Consider the following 21921-nt stretch of genomic DNA (forward strand, 5'->3'; position numbering starts at 1 on the left):
CCGGCACCTGTGTTATCGTGCAGCGCCCTATGTGGCATACTTGATTAAGAGTCTATGGATGATAACGAAGACAGGTTTGCACTCATACCCTGGCTTGGCCACTCTCTTGTTCTGTGATACTTGGGAAACTGACTTTACACTGATTGAGGGGCGACCAGGAGGTCACCTCGTCCTGATTTTCTGCTGTGGTACGTCTTGGCAAAGTTAAGTGTCCACGAGCAGATGCCTGTCCTTTTTAGGTATCTCTAAAGCCCGGCCCGGCTCTGCATGAGACACTCCTTGCACACACCTGGTAGGCAGTAGGGGTCACCCCAGGAGCCACCGTGAAACTTATAAAGTAAGAGACCTCTTGATGCTACATCTGATGCTGTCTTTCATCGTAGAAAGCAGAAAGAGCCACGTTCAGAGACTCATCTGTTCTGCCACGAAGGTGTATAGGCTTTTGCTTCTCGGTGGTGGGTGTGGTTCTCAGCTAGTCGCATCTTGAACAGGCCTGCAGGGGATACTTTCAAAGGGGAGCCTCTATCACATTGGCCAAGATTCCTGAGACATGAGAAGTGACTATTTTAATGTCCTTAATCTTTCCTCAGGCCCACAATCTGGAAATTCTCAGAACACCACGGACTCTGAAGTAGCGTTTCCTCCTCTTCCAGGTACTGGTATTTCCAAAGCAAGAACATCGAACTGCATCTTTCCTGACATTAACTATATACAGGTTCATGGGATGACCTCAGGGTGAGAGGGCAATGGGTAATTCTCGTGAACTGATCTGATGCCTTTTCCTTTTCTTAATCCATGTGCTTTAGCAGAGGCCATCCCCGTAGCTTTACTAACATGTTTATGCTCACAAGTTCTAAACCTGTGTCCCAAACCTGACTACCCACTTGAACACCACACTTCCCTGTTCTAGTGCCTACTGAACATATGCTCTCATGGCTCCCTCAGACAGCTTTTATCTCTCTGCGCCCCGAGCCTAACTGGTCATCCTTCCCCCCACCCTGCTTCCCCTCCAGTTTCCTCTGTCCTGATTAATGACACCACTATCACCCATTCACACCAGAAACCTGAAATCATCTTCAGTTCTTTCTTTCTCCTCACTTCCGACACTCAAGAAGCGGCCAAGCTTACTGGTTCCTCTCTCAAATCCAGACCCTGCTCTCCGCTTTTATTTCTACTACTCTTTTTCAGAACCCCTATTTCTATAGTGGCCTAGGATTCTTCAGCCATTTACTATACTTTTCTTGTCTTTAAAAAAAAAAAAAAGGAAAGGAAAGAAAAGAAAAGAAAAAACAGATCCATCCTTCCCCCAGGTCCCCCCACTGGACTTTAAGCTTTATGAGGAATTTGGAAGTGTCTGACTTCGTCCTAGGTACAATGCCATCACAGTAGCTGACTCAGGATGCATGCAGTAAATGTTAGTTAAAATACTATTTTACTGACTCATTTCATCACCATTGCTGGCATACCATGTCATTAAAAAGATATTTGACAGATGCCAATTGTGTCAGAGATCTTGCTCTAGGTAACGAACAGGACAAACAAAGCTCCTGCTTTTAATGATCTTATGAAAGTACATGAAATATGAAAGAATAGGTATTTAGGAATTTCCACCATCAGATTAAAGCTAGCCGAAAATTTTGGGATGGAAATGACACTACATTTACCCCTTTCGGCAAAGATGGGATAGAACACTATCCCACACAGTAGCAAATTAATCTACCATACTGAAAGATGAGTCATCAGATTATTTTCAATTAAGAATTCTTTTTGAGACAAGATCTTAGAACATCAGAACTCTAGATGCATTCGCTCATTTATTCATTAACTTATACATTCGGGAGGCATATGCAGGTTTGTCAGTATCTGAAGCACAAAGATGTGGGAATGAGATGCGGATTCAAAGACATGGTGCTTTTACCAAGGAAATTACATACAGAGGAAAGAAAAGATAGTACATTCTAGTGGAAACAAATTTACAGCTGTAGGTAACAGCATGGGCTTTCCTTGGAGCAGATATTACAAATGGGCCATCACCATCACTGTGAGAAAGAGAAATGTAAAAGCAGTGGGTGGCTGGGAAGTTAGCGTTAGGCCCAGTGTCACAGAGGAGAGATGAGAAGCCCCTCCCCTCATCTTAGGTGGTGATGAGCCATTAAATACTAGCCTGTGGGCCCAGTGTGAATTTGATGGCCTGAGAGAACTCAACAGGTACAGTGCAAGAGTACAGGTAGTTTATGGGGTAGATGGTGAAATAGTCAGAAGGCATTTTCAGGGTTATTTCCCATAATGGAGAACCTTCTAGAGACAGAGCAAGACTCTAAGTTGTGCCCATAGTTGAAGGGGTCTTTGTATTTCCTACAGAGGACAAACACAACAAAAACCCATTTAAGATTTTGGAATCTGTGGGCAAAGAGCTCCTTACTGGCGTTTTGCAAGACTTGGTGGAGAAAGATGTCCTGAAATTGGAGGAAGCAGAAAAGAAAAAATTTCATGATGCCAAACCTGGAGACAAGCCCCGGGTCTTTCTGAACTCAGTGCGTCAGAAACCCAAGGAGGCAGGTCAAGCCATTGTCCAAACTTTCCTTAATACGGACAAGCATTCTACCAGTTTAGAAGGTAAACTGAAGTCACTTACAATGGGCATCTCAAATTTTCTGGAGTCTAGTCACCTCCAAAGCCCCTCCAGGGTCCTCTATAATCCTGCCATCCTTCATTACTAGAATGTGGTTTTCACCAAACCTGTCGTTGTCCTTTTGGAGGCCATCTTGTCTTTTGCTGGCAGGGATCCAATCCCCAATGAGCTAAGAAGCCAAGTCTTTACATGTACGTTGCTCTCAGAAAGAGGTACTTGTGGACACTTTGCAGTGAGGGATATTTGACCTTGAACCCAGGTCCTGTCACTGTAGACACTCTGTGATTTCATTCAAGCTTCTTTCCCTCCCTGGGCACCAGTCTCAGCATCTCTGAAATGGTGACAATTTTGGTAACCTCTGTGCTAAGACAGTCACTCTTCTCCAGGGTTCCCTTCTGATTACACAGGATTATAATCCACCAAGTCTCTTCACCCAGAGCACAAGTGTTTTCTTCACAAGTGAGTAATCTCTCTCAGCAGAGTGCCGGCCACATAGCAGGCACGTAATTAATACAGGATGAATACAACAAATGAAGAATGTGCAGGCAACAAAGGTTACTTATCATAATTATGATTTTGCTTCTGATATTTAGACCTTTCTAGGGCTCACTCATTTCTGCAAGTTACAAAATAGGATCAGGAGAACACCTATAACGTGTCCAATCTATCAGGACATTTTAAAACTTCTGATCTACATTGAATTATAAATATTACTAGAGCCCAAATCTCGCCGGGTCCAAGGTCACTAGTGGCACACTTAATTTACGACAGTGTTTAACCTGAACTCTCAGTCCTGCATACCAGAGCTTATCAATATACTGATAAAAGTAAGCAATAATTAACAAACGATAACAGAAATTGTAGAGACTTCACTATAGCAAATGAGTTTTTTCAATGAGTCCTTTCTAGAGGTGGGGCGCCCCTGACCAGCAGGACACACACACCAGTCTGATGGACGTCCAACGTGGTGGCCTGGGCCGTGTCCTCATTAATATTTAAATTGGACCTTCGGCAGGTTTATTACTTTCCCTTAAATCTGACATGGAATGGAGACAATGTGGATTTAAAAAAAATCAGCGATAATTCAGCAAATGGGAATCAAAAACAAAGTCATGGGAGCTTCAAAATAATTTTAGCAACTCCAGGCATCACAATGCACATTAAATGGAAAATACATTAGGCCATCAGCCGAATCCATGGCAGGCGGGAGGCAGGCACAGGGGTTCCATGGGATCCCTCTGCACACAGAGCCTCCAGAGAGATCCCAGAATGCAGGCAGGTGGGGAAGCTGGGTGAGCTGGCCTTCTGTAGGACATAAAGACCTTGGCCAGGCCTTCTAGACATTGGCCAAGCCTTCTGGACATGGATAGGGTTCTGAGGGTTCCTAGCATGGTACTGAGGGGAGTGGGGAGAGGAGGAATCCAAGCTACTAGTTCGTTTCGTGTAACAAGCTCACACTTGGGCAGGCTGACGTGCCACACGCTGGTTATTCCTACAAAAAAATAACTACTTGGGTTCCTACCTCCCAAAGGGATGGCTTTGTCTTACCTGGTACCAGACCCTCTCTTTTTGTATCAGTTTAAGGGGTTCTCGGAGCATTTCATTAGGTAACAGATAAGACAAACACATTGAAATTTTTATCTCAACTCTTAATTCTCTCATTTGTTTCCACTGTGCTGCTAGGTGAGTAGAACCCCCTTTGGGAAGCAGGCTGCACTATAATATTTATTATGTGGTACTGAATGGATTCATCTCCATGCCAACCTTACCATTAAATATGAGATGGAAATCCTATCTATTCCCAGTTTCATCTGCAAGCACAGTATCTATTTGTAGATACATAATGGTCATTAGGAGCCAACATTTGTTAAGTTAGAGTGTTCGCCAAAGCTGGACACAATCTGGAAACCGAGAACTCTTTTGATGAGAAAACGTACTCTCTGACCAGAGACTATCCCAGGACCCTATATGTCCTCCCACTGGCAGAATCTTCTGGAATACAAAGGAAGAGCATGTGTCACTGTTCAAAAAAGATTCAGAAAGCTGGGTTTCCTAAAGACTTGTAATCTGCTGCCTCTCCAGATTTTTAGCATTTAGAAAGACATTTATCAGAAAAATATTATTTAAAAACTAATGGAAACAAATGAATGAAATAGAAAAAAAAAGTGTAGAATATAAACAACTGAAAATTTTATACAGGGTAACATTGCTTTTCTCATTTAAATAAAATCAGAGGTGTTCTTGGTTCATGTAAGTGAACACAAAGGTTTACCCATTTCATAGACAAAATCCTTCCTTTTCGAATAGCTCTTGGCAAACTTCTAAATTCTGTTTGTGAATTCTTCTTCCTCATTTCTCTGGGGTGCGGGGTGGGGGGGAGCTCTGGACTTTCCAAGTGTCTTGCACAATCTCCGTCAAGTGAGGCCAAGCCGGGTCTGAGAGCACTACATTTCTCCAGGGAGTGGGTCAGGATGAGCCGGAGACAAACTTCTCCACAAGGGAGGAGGGATTTCCTCACATTTTTAAACCTGGTTGAAAACTGAGCGCGAGTTACTCAGCAACCTGGGGGCAAGTGTCACCAGAGCACAGTAGAGTCTCTGGACAGAGCCCTAGAGTTATGACACAGCAGTGACCCTCTACATAGCTGACATCACAACTTGGCGACAAGTCACCGAAGCCTGTCTCCTCTGGAAAGGTCAAGAGTCTGGGCCAAGTGACAGCTGGATGGTACACAATTCAAGATCCCATTACGTGTCTGGGGTGTATTGCATGAAATAAGAACGGGCTCAAACTTGTACATCGTCCCACAGGACGGCCACTAGCCATACCTGGCTATTGGGTGCCTGACTCCTGGCTGGTAACACGTGCCGAAAGGGTGATATTTTGGACATATCATGTTAAAATGTAGTGCTAATGTTAGTACTAATGCCAATTAATATTAATTAATGTCATCTGTTTCTTTTTAGTTGTTTTGTTTTTTTTTTTAACATGGACATTATAAAATTTTGACTTGCACAGGTGGCCCAATTACATTTCTAATGGCTAGCCCTCCAATAGATATTAGTTCAATATGTCCTTGCTCGGAGACGATAGAAAGTCTACTTGGATGAGTGAGGACCCTACAGTAAAACCACTAGAAAAATCAAACTGTTTCTGCTGAAGGTGGAAAGGCTAAATTTGACCCCAAATCATCAAGGCGTTTTCTTCAGAATTAGCAGAATCTACTATTGCACTTTAAGGTGGATCTTCTTTCTCTACTAAAAATCCCCCCCTTCTTTCCTAGTCAAAATACATCTCCTCACACTAGAGGTTAGATACAGTCATAACCCTTACGTGTTAAAAAATCTTCTGCCCATAGTTTCCCTTCTTTGTCAGTTTCTGAAGTGGTAAGTGGGTCACAAAGGCAGATCTCATAATTTATGTCATGTGATGTATCCTGCAGCTAGCGTGAATAACATGCCTGGGCCGGCTGAGCCAGAAGAATCTGTAGATGCTCTCAAGCTTTGTCCTCGTGAAAACTTCGTGAAACTGTGTAAACAGAGGGCTGAAGAGGTGCTGTGCTCGTCCGTGAAATAGAGAATAAGAGAGAAACAACTGTTTTCACGAAATACACGGTTTCCTAAAGCACTACCTGCAAAGTTTGGGGAGTGGGGGCAGTGGTCATCTTGCCCGTAGATGCTTTGGGCAAGGAGGAAATCATGGGGCCTCACATAGACTCTAATTCTCTTTCAACCCCATGATAAAATGTACATTTCTCACTTTGTTCATCTATTTGTTCTAGTATCTATTTGTGATTTATGACAATTTTAGCCATAGTCATGGATGCAAAATATGTATAAGAGAATATGGCCAAGTAATAATTGTTTGCATTCTAGTGAAAATCCTAGATATAATGCATATTTTTAAAATAGAATTGAAGCCTGCATAGCACTGTATGTTGCTATGTTTTCAAAAACCAGTACCAGAATAATAATGTTACCAAAGCAAAGGATCACTGATGCAATCGTTTTTAGCCGGGGCCACTGGCAGGTGTCTCCCGGCTTTGACAAAAATTGATCTGAATCTTGAATTCTAAGAAAGATGAGACCAGGCAGAGAAGAGAGAGGAAGAGACAGTAGGAAATATTCGAGGGCCCTCAAGATTCCTGAGTAACCATCGCAGATATATACTGGGTCCTGTTCCAGGCTCTTAAAAGATCATTTACGGGGCGCCTGGGTGGCGCAGTCGGTTAGGCGGCCGACTTCAGCCAGGTCACGATCTCGCGGTCCGTGAGTTAGAGCCCCGCGTCGGGCTCTGGGCTGATGGCTCAGAGCCTGGAGCCTGTTTCCGATTCTGTGTCTCCCTCTCTCTCTGCCTCTCCCCCGTTCATGCTCTGTCTCTCTCTGTCCCAAAAAGAAATAAACGTTGAAAAAAAAATTAAAAAAAAAAAAAAGATCATTTACTTCCAATTTGTAATTCTTTCCATTGTCAACTCAATCCACTGTAAAGAGTTAAGAAGGCAGGGTCTTCTGGTTCAGGGGCTGGGACAGCTACAAGAGCCCTTAGAACGTAACAGGGACTGGTGGGTGAGGCTTTCAAAGGAGAGGGAGACAAACTGAACTCACTGCAAATCCATTTCTGGCAGATCTACCCAATAAAGGAGAGAAAGGATCGTACTCGTCTGGCTCTCATCATATGCAATACGACGTTCGATCATCTTTCTCTCAGGAAGGGAGCTGACCTTGACGTTGCAGGGATGAGGAGGCTGCTTACAGACCTTGGCTACAGTGTGCACATAAAAGAGGAACTCACTGCTAAGGTAGGGACCCCTAACCTGCCCCAAACAAGTATATGTTCAACATCCATACTGCTACTAACACATTAGTGTTACCATATTAGGCAAATATTTTGACAACCTTAAGCTGTGTGTGTGTGTGTGTGTGTGTGTGTGTATTTATAAAATGAAAGTATTGGAAAGTAAAATCTATGCCTCTTTTGAGCTCTAACTGTCGTCAGTTCCATAAATGAACAAAGCGATTGGCATGTTCCAAAGTGGGATGGTTAGGACTTGGCCCCAACACTGCTCAGAAAACTCTAGAGTAACGAGCGTTTAGCAAGAATGTACTTGCCACGAATGTACTGAGTCCCAACTGTGTCCCAGGGGTTATTCCTGGCACTGGGTACAGATCTGTGAATGAGACAGGAAGCTCCCACCTGCCACGATCTAGGTGCACTTAGCAAGAGTAATCAATCTGTAAGCGAAACAGAAAATTTCAGGGTGTCTCTAGAAGACCGAAAAGAATCAAAAGCAAGTGAAAAAGAAACATGAGAGCAAACTGGTGAGTGGGGAGCAAGAACGTTGGACGGGGTGGTCGAGAGAAACCTCTCTGAGGAGATAACAGAGAACGAGGCACACCAGTGCATGGAACAAGACAGGTCCAGAAAGGCGTGGATGAAATACATTCCAAGTGACAAGTCTGAATGCAATGGGAAAGCTGGCACAGGAACACCACAGTAAGACTATGGTGACCACAGCCCAGGAGAGGAGGAGGCAGGGCGAGAGGGGGTGTTTGTACATCCACGGTTCGATTTCATTCTAAGCACGGTGGGATGGGTTTTACAAGGGAAGCTGTGTGATGCCTTTATGACACAAAACTCTGATCAGGTAATGAGAGAAAAGACAGAGATGGAAAGTAAAAACTACATAAGGGACGGGAGGCGAGTGCAACATGTATCCAGAGGATGGTTTACATAGTGTCGTCAGGAGCAGAAAGTTCCACCCACTGCTCCATGATAGGAAGATGGGGCAGCCACCAGGAAAAGGCACAGCACGTGGAATGCCACGGATGCTTCTTACACTGTGCATGAGGAGTAGGAGGTCAGGCTAATTGAAATGCTTGTCCCTGTCAAAGTGAGACTTGGAGGTCTTTTTCAGGACATGGAATCAGAGCTGAGGGCATTTGCTGCCCGTCCAGAGCACAAGTCCTCGGACAGCACATTCCTGGTGTTCATGTCTCATGGCATCCTGAGTGGAATCTGTGGGACGAAGTACAGCGCTGAAGGAGACCCAGATGTATTGGCTTATGACACCATCTTCCAGATTTTCAACAACCGCAACTGCCTTAGTCTAAAGGACAAGCCCAAGGTCATCATCGTCCAGGCCTGCAGAGGTGGTGAGTTCTGAGATGAAGCTGTTTGCAGAGAACTGTGATGTGTACTTTTTTTCTAGAGGGAACGACTGTAGACCCAATTCAGGCCATAGAAACCAAACTGAACTATTAGGAGAGTCCACCTAGGGGGCTGGTAGCATGAGAATATGCCCTGTCAACTGACACATCTCTACTTGACTTGATCCAGGGTCTTTTAGGTTTTGTGGAGTGGCATTTGGGGGGATAAAAAGGAAACAAAAATTATTTAGCGAAAAATCTAAGTCTGCTCTCTGAAATGACGCAAGTGAGGCTTTAACTCCTTTGTTGGTCTTAGCAAATGGGTTCTTCCAGTTTTATGACATTCTCACCATTAGTGGGCACTTTGCTCAACAACACGAGAGAAAGGCAGAGTGGTGTGTGTGTGTGTGTGTGTGTGTGTGTGTGTGTGTGTGTGTGTGTCTGAAACTGGTTAGAATAAATATTTAACAAGAAAGAGGTGGGTAATTGGACCAGGCATACTCGGAGCTGTACAGTGTGCAGCAAGTCGATGTCTCCACAGAAAATTTGGGGGAACTGTTGATCAGTGACTCTCCAGCGGCCCCAATGGACAGCACTTCACAGATGGGTAGCAGCCTTTCACAGGTGGGTGACAACCTAGAGGACGACGCCATTTACAAGGTCCACGTGGAGAAGGACTTCATCGCTTTCTGCTCCTCGACCCCACGTACGTGTCCTTCTGTTGCAGACAGGGATTGGGGGGCCCGAGGCCAGCTCTGAGTGATTCTAGAAAATCAAGACAGGCTCTGTGCAACAATGACCTAAAGCAAATTTTAAGGGTTGATGTCTTTTATGTTTTGTCTTGTCTGTTCTATGGGGATAAAGATTCTTTTATCCCCCATACGTTCTAAAATTGTGCTTTTATTATAAGTGCTATGCTTTATAGTCAAAGGCACACCAAACATTAAAACAACCTAATGGAAGGAACCCCCCTGACCATAAGCCATTTTAACATAAATGATGGATTCAGTTTTCTATTGAATCCAGTCAACATTTTGAGAAGAGTTTTTATGGATCCTGGGGACTGGCTGCCCTTTTCCAGGGATCCAGGGCAAGCCTTGCCTCTGTATTTCCCATTTGATAGTTTCTGTAGGTATGCCATCACACACCCCAGCAAGGGATTTGGATGCCCTGTTAGAGGAGTACAAAATGGTACTAGGGGGCTTATTAGACCCTACTAATAGAACAGTGTAGAATTCTTGGGGCGCCTGGGTGGCGCAGTCGGTTAAGCGTCCGACTTCAGCCAGGTCACGATCTCGCGGTCTTGTGAGTTCGAGCCCCGCGTCAGGCTCTGGGCTGATGGCTCAGAGCCTGGAGCGTGTTTCAGATTCTGTGTCTCCCTCTCTCTCTGCCCCTCCCCCGTTCATGCTCTGTCTCTCTCTGTCCCAAAAATAAATAAACATTGAAAAAAAAAATTAAAAAAAAAAAAAGAACAGTGTAGAATTCTTGAGCTCAACATAATCACCTGAAGAAGGCTGACATTTGAGTGCTTTTAATTTGCAAATTTTTACTTTTCATCTTTTTTAACCCGTTTATGGAATCATAATTGACATACAAAATACTATGCATATATAGTGTATATGATGTAATGAGTTTGGAGATAAGTATGTATCTGTGAAATCATTACCACAATCTATGCCATGAACATATCGATCCCCTCCAAGAGTTTCCTTTGGGTCTGTTCATCTATTTTATTTGCTATATTGTGAAAGGAGAGTATGAAATCTGCAAAGAGCCACCTGTGTAAACATAGGGACATTCCTGAATCCATTTGAGCTTCTATTGTTGCCTCTGTAAAATGTGATAATTCCAGTTATCTCTCAAGCAGATGAACACGGGGCATGTAATAAAAAGTCAGTCCGTCCTAACAATACAGTGCCATCTCCCACAATTCTGATGAGCTGCCCCATTAGGTCAATCTCTACTAGCTTTTGGTGTGTTGGTTTGTTTCCTCTCTGTGGAAAAGGGTTATAAGTGCTTCTCCTCAACATGTCGAGAGAATTACCACGCTATGCTTTAGAAACAAATATAAGCAACCTAAGGGCGAAGGCCACAGCCCAAGGGTGACCACTTCCTGTCTCCTTAGATCATGTGTCTTGGAGAGACGTGAACAAGGGATCTCTCTTCATTACACAACTCATCACGTGCTTCCAAAAGTATTCGTGGTGCTCTCATCTGGAGGAAGTATTTCGGAAGGTAAGCTTGTCTCTCCTCTTCTAGTCACGTGTTGCTTAGGAGGGCTTTGTTATTATCTGCCTTTCAGGGGACAGTGGCAGAAATGTCAGGCAAACACAAGTAGAGTGGCACCTGGTTTTTGTCATCTAGGTGTTTAAAACCTGATACAGAAAAAAAATATCAATGTGTAGAAGCAGGAGATCAAAATATATTAAACAATAATAGAAGATATAAGCTTGTCTCTCATGGGATTTAAGTTCTTACATTTCAAAGAGTGGGAGGTATTTGGATTAATTTTCATTGTTTAATTTATTAAATAAATAGGGTTGGGTGGCATACTTGGTGGTGGGTTCTATCCTGGCAACAATGGGGCGAACGAGACATATGTGACATAAGGCTTTGGAGCATTTACACTCTTGTAAGAGAGATGATTGCTGGGATAGGATCCGTAAAGACAAAGACTGAGGACATGTGAAAGAGAAGACAGGAGAAGACGTTCTTTGAATGGAGTGGTCCAGAAGGGAAGATGTGATATTCCTTCCCCGGCTCAGGACATACCTGGGTCCTCCTTCTTCTAGTTTATTTCCCTCTGTAGCTCCTGCAAGCATGCATGCCTTCAGGGTATGTGTTTATTTGTTTCTTTTTCAACGGCATTCACTCACTCAAATGAGACCTTAATGAAGGCAGGGATTTGCTAAACACCTCAACATTCAGGCACATAGGAATTAATATTCATTGAGTGAATAAATGCATGAATAATAAATATATGCTCCTCCCCTCTTTTTAGGGAGAAAGGGATTGGTATTAAGAACATGGAAAAGTGTGTTGTGTTTCCATTCAAAAACACAGAGGACAGGTACACTCTTATGGAAAAAGAAGGCTACACCATTAGTAAACTGGAGAAGACTGCAGTGTGACATGAGTCAGGGTCTCTATAAGAACTTAGCAAGTTGACGAACAGGATTTATACACTGCACTTTGAAGGGCATTTCTAGGAAAAGACTAGCAATAGTCGATCTAGGTTAAGTAGAATCTCATTGATCAGTCCGTGTCAAAAGACTTCAGGTCAGGGTGGTGGAGGGGATGTGAAAGTTGTTCATTGTTCCAGACTTAAGAACAAAATCCTGGGATTTGAGTCTCGTTAAATTGAGGAGTTAGCCCTGGTGGATGTAGAACGTAGAGAATTCTCGAGACCGACTTCTCACGAACAGACCCCAAAGGAAAATGGGTCATTAGACCTATAGATCAGAAAACAGGAAATGGAAGTTTGGAAGGCCTTGGATTAGATATAAAGTATGTGAGATAAAGAGCTATTGTGACAGAGGGTGTCACTTTTAAGAGGGAAGGCAGCAGTGGCAGGAAGTTAGAGTATCCATGGGACGAGCCTCATCAGTCCTGGGAGCACCCTGCATGCCCAGAATTTTCAGGCTCGAGGTGGAAACTCTTTTCTGAGAATTCCTAAGAGGTAGGCCTCACCTAGCACCTCTTTTTGGTTTTAGGTACAACAGTCATTTGAAAAACCAAATGTTAGAGCCCAGATGCCCACCATTGAACGACTATCCATGACAAGATACTTCTATCTCTTCCCTGGCAATTGAAAATAGTAAGTATCAAGAGCTGTTGGCAGGTGAAGTGAATGGGAGAGTAATACGGGGGGTGAGGTCCAGTGACCCATGGCAGCTGACAGCTGAGACGGTCACAGTAGTGTGTCTTGTTGATGTAGTCTGGCGATCAGTTGCTGTTTTTTTATTGTACTTAATGTGCATCTGGCCCCTACCTCCACCTCCACAATCCATCCGTCCGTCAGTCAATCAGTGAGAGAAGCCAAACCAAGACAGGAAGTAATAACCTACGAAGGACACACGGTAGCCGTTATTAACATAGAAATGTGCTCACGCTTCCATTATTACTTACTCTCATCTCTCATTCTCTACCTGCCTGCCCCTCCCTCACGCTCAGTCACCACACAGTGCCTCAGATCCTGAAAACACACAACACAGAGGAGCTGACCATGGAGAAAGCAGGACTTTGGTCCTCTGAGGGCAGGCACTCCCTCACTACTTTGAGCTATCATCATCACACAGTAATGAAATCTATCCGGGACTGTAAAGCTTGTGGTGAGGCCAACTCCGGTTCTCCAGCTGTTCTCACAGTGTGGATCTCAGAACACTCAGAGTGTGGTCTCAGATCTGCAAATACTACTCAAGTATCAAAACCCCTTCAAGCACCCATCTCAACATATTATTATTATTATTATTATTATTATTATTATTAGGCAAACTACTTTAGAATGGGTACATCAAGGTTAGACCCAACAATTATTTTACTCCCTCATAGCAGCTTTATATCATTCTACATTATAAACAATTCTTAGTATCCCTCTCAGACACATAATTTAAATTATATTTTATCATAACGTTTATCTCAGTAGTTTAAATATTTACCCATACTCTAGTTACTGACAATTTGGTTCCATAATTGCACAGATATCTCAGTATAATAGCTTTTAAGGCCTAATTAGTCCAGTAGAACCACATTTGGGGATTGAATTATTGATGTGATGCATTTCTCAAGTAGTTACTATGTTCCAGGTTCTGTTCCAGTTGTTGGTAATCTACCAGTAAGCAAAACAAATGGAGTCTTTGCTCTGAGAAAGCTCATACTCTAGCGAGTTGAAACAGACTCTAAATACACAAGGAAATATATCCTACGTCAGAGAGGGATAAGAGCTAAGAAGAAAGATAAAGGAGACTAAAGAGACACAAAAAGGTGGATGCTGCAGTGCTATCTATAGATTAATCAGGCAAAGTTTCTCTGAAGTGATAAAATGGTAAAATCAGAACAAAGAATGGACAGACTGGGGAGGGAACCTTGTGGTATCATGGGCAGGGGGAAAAGTGTCCTAGCTCAGGGAACAGCAAGTACCAACACCCTAAGGCAGAAATGCAATTAACATGTCTAAAGAACTGCAAAACGATGGTAGGCTGGAGGCAGATGAGACTGGGGAAAATGGCTGAGACGACCTAAGAAAAGCAGTGGGGAACCTGATCACAAGGACCTTGGTGGTCACATGGTAAATGTTTTACATGTTTTATGCCCAGTGAGATGGGCAATATTTCAAGGGCTTTGCACAGAGAGATGATGTAATTTCATAACAGATTTGGCAAAGATCACACTGACTATTTTTAGCAGACAGATTATAAGGGTCACAAATATAAACCAAAGGAAGTGGCAAAAAGTACCCAGAAGAGGATGAAAAAAGAATCATAATAAGGGATGGACTAAAGGCTGCTGGGGATTACTATCGTGACCTTCTGTTCTTTTTCTCTCCTTCAGGCAATCATGGGCAGTCCAGCCCTTCTTGACCAACTTGGAAAAGTACCTTAGCTAGCACAACACACTCATTTAACATTTGGTATCTCAATAAAAATGAAAACAACTAAACTGTGCCCTGTAAATCCTCCAAAAGAGAATATAATTTCAATTAAAATGGTGGCTGGTTGGAAATGAAGTGTAAGAAGCAAGCTGGATTTTCCAGCTTAATGACTCCTATCGTGTCTGCATGTCACTGGGTGAAGACAGCTGGCCATGACTTTGGCCCTCAGTACAAGGTGAAAGGAGACAGTGCCCATCTGGAGACCAACACTGTAAATTAGCTCCCCATTTGTACACTCTCAAACGCTGGATCTATATGATGATGTAGAACAAATTTTCTAATTCATTACTTAATCAACATGATCTGTTGGGCTCATTTTTTTTCCTCAGTAAACTATTATGATTTCAGCAAATTAATCCCATATATCTTTCTTCCCATAAGTTAATTTTCTTGTTATTGTTTTCCTCCGACTCTGCATGTTCCACATTTCAGAAAAATTTTATCCCTTGCAAGCTCTTGGCTATTGAGATCAGTTGGGCTTTGATTCAAGACGGTATAAAGTCAGTGTATTTGTAGAGAAATACAAATATAATTGCATAAATGGCAGTAAAGTGAAAGGGGGGTGTTAGTAATGGAAAAGACAACATCCACAGTTCTGGAGGGATGAATGTTGGTAGAGGAATTTGGGCAACATGGCCATCAGAACTACTATGGAAGGAGATGTACCACTTCTGCTATGTGTACAGAGAATGCTGGATAGATATTTTAACACATGGCTGAACTAAATTTAAAAAAATAAAAGGATGCTCTAGATATCGAATGTAACTATAATAGTTAAATTTATACAGATCAATTTTATGTCAGGATTAATGTAAAGATCTTGATTATTGTGAGGGATTTTTGTATATAAGTAACTAATTTAATCATAACAACAGCCCTGTAATTATCAACATCCCTGTTTTACAGACAGTGAAACAAAAGAACATAGAGCTTAAATGACTTGTCCAAAGTCACAGTCAGCACATGGCCACAACAAGATAGGAGTGCCCAGACTCACTCTGGAATCAGAATTATTAACCATTGTGCTGTGCTGCCTCTTCAAAGGAAGGAGAGACTAGAATGGTAGGGATTCTGAACTATAGGGGTTAAGTGAATTTTGAACTGCAAGGGTTAACTAACGTTACAAAGATTAATGATGTTTTTATTTCTGGACTTGGCCTACCTATGTAGAAACATGAGCCACATCACAAAGATCCAAAGACACATATTATATACACCTCATTCTCTGGCTACTGAGTGTTAATATTAGAAATCCACTAGCAGAAAGACTGCCTCACATCTCAACTCAAAATTGAAATATATAAATCAATCAATCAATAAATGCACATACATAATTCATATACATATACAAGTGTATATGTACAACACATACAAAAACAAGGAAGAAAAACGTATGAACTAAGCATTCAACTTGAGAAGTCAGAAGAATAGTAAACCAATACATAAAAAGAAGTAAGCAAATAATAAAGATTAAAAAGAAATCACGAATAAATGGTAAGGAAACAAAGGACTGAGCAGGTCATTAAAGCAAACGCTGGCCCTTTAACAGGACGAATCAAATCACAGACATTCAGCAAGACTGAAAATGAAAAAACAGAATTAGCACAAAGACAGTGTCAGAAATACAAAGGTACAATAAATACAGACAAAAATATACAGAAAAAAAAACAGAGAATATCATACATAACACAGGAAATATATGGAAATTTTTCCAGAAAAGGTAAATTAATACACAATAAAGTAAGAAGCTGAATGGATCCATAAAAATTCAAGAAATTAATTTTTATTTGTCATATCTAACAGCAGAAAAGGTTAATAGACCCAAATCGTTGTAGACAGGTCTTACAAAACTTCTAAGAAACTGATGAGCTCTACTTTAAATAAATACTTCCACATCAAAAAGAGAAGTACACTTCTTAAGTTGTTTTACAGGGCCTCTCTAAAACTGAAACAAAATTACAAAAGAAGAAAAGTTAGAAAAATATCAGCTGATTTTTCATTAAATTTATGTAAAGATTCTAAAAAACATGCTAGCAAAGAAAATCTAGCCATAACTGAAATAATATTAATATTTACTAACTAGTATTTAATGATACTAGTATTTACACTAAGAATGGGGTGACAGTATAATAACAGACATATTTATGATAGCGTTCCTCAAAAAAATAAGATGAAAAAGTAGATGCAATAATTTTAAGAAGTTTACAAAGGCATTCTGTAGTATTCAGAAATTGTTTATAATAAAAAATAGGGGCACCTGGCTGGCTCAGTCGGTTGAGCAGCAACTTTGGCTCAAGTCATGATATCAAGGTTTGCGAGTTTGAGCCCCTCATCAGGCTCTGTGCTGATGGCTCAGAGCCTGGAGCCTACTCCAGATTCTCTGTCCCTCTCTCTCTGCCCCTCCCCCATTCACACTGCATCTCCCTCTCTCTCAAAAATAAAATAAACATTAAAAAATAAATAAAGATTAAAAATTAAAACCTTAAGAAAACAGGAAGAAAGCCAATTCCTTAATCTAACACATATATTTAATAAAAAGCCTACCAATAAAATAGAAATAGAGGAAAAACAATATGAGAAAATCTGTAACCTTCTTATGCAGAAGTATTTGAGTATTATCTTTATATAACATAGAAGTAAAAAAGATTTCTAATCAATTTTGCACTAGAGTTCCAAGCCGATTAAGCCAAAAGTAAAAACTATGGAACACAAGAAATAAAATCATTACTGCTTTTGAAAAATATGATTTTATTCATTAAAAATCTCTTCCAATTAATAATTAACTCCTTGGATTTGCAAGAGTTCAAATCAGTATACAAAATTTAACAGCATTCTTATATTCCAAAGAAAATCAGGAAGTGTTTGCTTTTTTAAAGCCTCTCTTTGCAATAAGAAGAGACTAACATAAGATACTTGAAGATAATCCTAAACAAATAGTCACAAGGCATATATGCAAAAATATATTTTAAAAAATCCCTGAGTGATATATATATAAAAAAAGATTTAACTACTATGAGAGATATATAATCCCATTGATTAGAAGACAAAAAAATATAAAGGTTTCAATTTGCCACCCAAATTAATCTATAAACCCAAGAGAACAACAAAGAAAACATAATAGCATATTTTATTGAACTTAATAGGTTATTTATACACTTTGTTTGGAAGGTGAAGTAGTAGGAATCGCTAAGAAAACAATTTTGTTTCAGGAGGATGGAGATTGCCTAAATGGGAATCAAGACATGATACATAACTCTATGAAGGGAAACAAAAACAAACATAAACTACTGGGACTTCATCAAGATAAAAAGCTTCTGCATAGCAAAGGAAACAATCAATAAAATTACAAGGCAGTCTGTGAAGTGGGAGAACATATTTGTAAATGACATATCTGATAAAGGGTTACTATCCAAAATCTAAATAGAACTTACCAAACTCAACACCCAAAAAATACATGATCCAGGTAAGAAATGGGCAGAAAACATGAATAGACACTTTTCCAAAGAAGACATATAGATGGCCAGTATACACATGAAATGATGCTCAATATCGCTCATCATCAGGGAAACACAAATCAAGACCACACCGAGATACCACCTCACACCTGTTGGAATGGATAAAATTAACAACACAAGAAACAACGGATGCTGGTGAGGAGGTGGAGAAAGGGAACCCTCTTGCACTGTGGTGGGAATGCAAACTGGTGCAGCTACTCTGGAAAACAGTCTGGACACTCCTCAAAAAGTTAAAAACAGAACTACCCTATGATCCGGCAACTGCATTAGGCATTTACACACAGAATACAAGAATACTGATTCAAAGGGTACATGGACACAAATGTTTATAGCAGCACTATGTACAAGAGCCAAGTTATGGAAAGAGCTCAAATATCCACTGACTGATGAGTGGAGAAAGAAGATGTGGTATATGTATACACTGGAATATTATTCAGCCATCAAAATGAATGAAATCTTGCCATTTGAAACGATGTGGATGGAGCTAGAATGTATTATGCTAAGTGAAATAAGCCAGTCAGAGAGAGACAAATAGTGTATGATTTCACTCATATGTGGAATTTAAGAAACAAGAGATGAACATATGGGAAGAGGGGAGAGAGAAGAGAAGGAAACAAACACAAGAGACTCTTTTTTTCCTTAAAAAAATTTTTTTAATGTTTATTTATTTTCGAGACAGACAGACACAGAATGCGAGTGGGTTGGGGCAGAGAGAGAGGGAGGCACAGAATCTGAAGCAGGCTCCAGGCTCTGAGCTGTCAGCAGAGAGCCTGACACGGGGCTTGAACTCACGAGCTGTGAGATCATGACCTGAGCCGAAGTCAGATGCTCAACCGACTGAGTCACTGAGTCACCCCCTAACACAAAGGACTCTTAACAACAGAGAACAAGCTGAGGGTTGATGGAAGGTGGGGGATGGGCTAGATGGGTGATGGGCATTTAGGAAGCCACTTGTTGGGGCATCTGGGTGGCTCAGTCAGTTGACCATCCAACTCTTCATTTCCGCTCAGGTCATGATCTACCGATTCGTAAATTTGAGCCTGGCATGGGGATCTGTGCTGACAGAACCTGTTTGGCATTCTCTCTTTCACTTTCTCTCTGCCCTTCCCTCACTTGTGCTCTCTGTCTCTCCCTCAAGATAAATAAACAAACATTAAAAAAAAAAAAAAAAAGGAGGGCACTTGCGATGAGCACTGGGTGCTGTATGTTGATGAATCACTGACTTCTACACCTGAAACCAATACTGCACTGTATGTTAACTAACTAGAAATTAATCTTAAAAAATGAAGCTAAAAAGTGAATTCAAAGATGATAAAAAAAAGAAGGTGCATAAACAAGCCAAGGGCAGGACTTTTTAAAATGCACAAAATCGGGGCGCCTGGGTGGCGCAGTCGGTTAAGCGTCCGACTTCAGCCAGGTCACGATCTCGCGGTCCATGAGTTTGAGCCCCGCGTCGGGCTCTGGGCTGATGGCTCGGAGCCTCGAGCCTGTTTCCGATACTGTGTCTCCCTCTCTCTCTGCCCCTCCCCCGTTCATGCTCTGTCTCTCTCTGTCCCAAAAATAAATAAAAACGTTGAAAAAAAAATAAAAAAAAAAAATAAAAAAATAAAAAAATAAAATGCACAAAATCAATAAAATATCCATTCACTCAGTAAAACTACAAATATTCAATAAGGACTATATGGCAGGCATTTGGCACTGAGAACAAAACAAAGTTCCTCTCCTTATGGAGCTTGTACTTTAACAGGGAACCGGGAGAGAATATATAGAAACTAAATAAATACACAGTTTATCAGCAGAGTAGACGGGATGTAGAGAGGGAGCCCATCATGGGACATGTGAAGGAAGAACATTCCAGACAGAGGGAAAAGCGAGGAGAAATGGGCTGAGACAGGAACATGCTTGACGTGTTTGAGCAGGAGCAACGAGATGATGGCTGGAAATCCACAGACAAAGAGGAGTGGTGGAAAGTTAGGACATGAGATCAAGGAATTCACCATGTCCAGACTATATAATGTGCCATTGCCATAAAAGACCTTCCACTTGTACTCTAAGATAGAAAACTGTAGACAATGTTGAGTGGATGAATGAATTAAATGGTCAGAGTTACATTTTATCGAGATCAGTCTGGCTCCCGGGTGGAGATGAAAGTGGGAAGGATGAGGCCAAGGTAGACCCAGAAATAGGACTTGGAAGGCTATGGCAAAAATTCAGAGTTGAGGGCAGTCCAGATCTGGATGACAGATGCAGAGGGCAATCCTTGCGTCCTGAAGGTAAAGCCGACAGAATTGGAGAAAATGAGGGAAAGAGTGTAGGACTTGAACATTCTACTCTCAGACACTGGAAGAATAAAATGGAAAACATTCTAACAGGGGGTAGGTTTGGGGGCACTGAGACATCTGGTAGGCAGTGAAATAGATGCCCACTGGATACCGGCTATATGAGCCCGGCATTCAGGGGGCAGGCATGGGCTGGAGGGGAAACTTTTGTGCTGTCCTCCTATGTATAAACGGTATCAAAAACCAAGCTGCTGCCTGAGGCTGCTGAATGAAGGAGGACAGACAGAGGCCCCGAGATGGGAAGTCACTGGCCAAGTTCACCAAGAAAAGCAGCCAGTGACGTCATGGGAGAACGAAGACAGGCTTGTGATCTGGAAGGCAAAGGAATGAAGGGTTTCCGGAAGAGGAGCAAATATCACTAGGAAATGCTTCTAACGTCAAAAACTGAGACAGTACCTAATGTGTTGATTCTTATAAATATCTGTCATACATTGTGAAGCTGTAAAAAGCAAATGACTGACAAGATGAGGGAAGAGTTAGAGGTAAATGTGTTTATCTATTGGGGAATAACAAACTGTCCCAAAACTCAGTGGGTCAGTCACCCGTGTGGTCCTTCTCGTCTCTGGGATTCTCCATTTGTCTGAGATCACCGGCACACAGGCTAGGAACCTACTGACATTTCTGGGATCGTTTATGTATTAGTAAAACGTCTGGCTTTGGAAGCCTGAAGCTGGTCTCTGATGGCCTGTCCGGGGCCACTGGGCTCTTCTCCACGTGATGTCTGTCATCTTCTAGCAACCCAGCCCAGGTGTCCAAGAGGGGGAAGAGTGCCATGCCTCTGAAGACCCGGGCACAGAGAGTTGCCGTGTCCATTTACCGCATGATGGCGGCAAGACCAAGTCGCAGGTGAGCTACCAGTCAGAGCAGAGGGTTCAAAGAGACTGGAGATGCAGGCCATCAACAAAATCAGTATTGTACTGAGTGCTTTTTACAAGCACAGGAACAAAACTTTCAATGATGCGAGCTAAGCATATACTGGGGTTACTTTGTAGTGTGAGACTATTTGGGTGGATGATCTTATTTCATTTCATAAAAACTGTGTTACTTAATTGCAATTGCGAACCCATGTTAAAAAAAAAAAAAAAACAAAAAACTCTAATTTTAAGTAAAAGAGTCAACCAAGAGAAATATACACGTTTTCCCCAGAACTGACAAGCGGGCAGATGAGGAACAAGAGAAGAAAAAAGATCGCTTATCTGGGTTTTTAAAAACAGTGACAGGGGGGCGCCTGGGTGGCGCAGTCGGTTGAGCATCCGACTTCAGCCAGGTCACGATCTCGCGGTCCGTGAGTTCGAGCCCCACGTCGGGCTCTGGGCTGACGGCTCAGAGCCTGGAGCCTGTTTCCGATTCTGTGTCTCCCTCTCTCTCTGCCCCTCCCCCGTTCATGCTCTGTCTCTCTCTGTCCCAAAAAGAAATAAACGTTGAAAAAAATTTTAAAAACAGTGACAGGGAGTACCCCTGTGTGTCACTTTCCAGCTCCAGTTAAACCACGCAAACTCACACGTCATTCAGGGGTTGAGCGGACCTCCGTCCAGGGAGGCCTCTCTGCCATTGGGTGGCTGACAGACGGCACTGAGACAAAGGAGGGTCTATTTGACTTATTAACTGTGTCAAAAATACACTGCAACACAGAACACAG

The 21921-nt window shown here is 41.9% G+C and overlaps 1 protein-coding gene across 2 annotated transcripts; it reads left to right on the top strand.

The window, feature by feature from the left end:
- The first annotated feature begins 590 nt into the window (after positions 1-590).
- On the top strand, positions 591-14780 carry CASP4 (caspase 4). Of its 2 annotated transcripts, none has more exons than XM_025929060.2 (8): positions 591-653; positions 6075-6184; positions 7257-7430; positions 8547-8784; positions 9320-9484; positions 10904-11013; positions 12492-12595; positions 14329-14780. In XM_025929060.2, the coding sequence occupies exons 2-7, from the start codon at positions 6089-6091 to the stop codon at positions 12588-12590; spliced, it is 882 nt and encodes a 293-aa protein (XP_025784845.2). In that variant the 5' UTR covers positions 591-653; positions 6075-6088; the 3' UTR covers positions 12591-12595; positions 14329-14780. The 2 variants fall into 2 exon arrangements, with proteins under 2 accessions (XP_025784845.2, XP_086535389.1); XM_086679263.1 differs by lacking the exon at positions 591-653 and adding an exon at positions 2491-2616.
- The last annotated feature ends 7141 nt before the right edge of the window (positions 14781-21921 follow it).

Source organism: Puma concolor, chromosome D1 (assembly GCF_028749965.1).
Source record: "Puma concolor isolate L17-30 chromosome D1, mPumCon1.1.hap2, whole genome shotgun sequence".
Taxonomy (NCBI): Eukaryota; Metazoa; Chordata; class Mammalia; order Carnivora; family Felidae; genus Puma; species Puma concolor.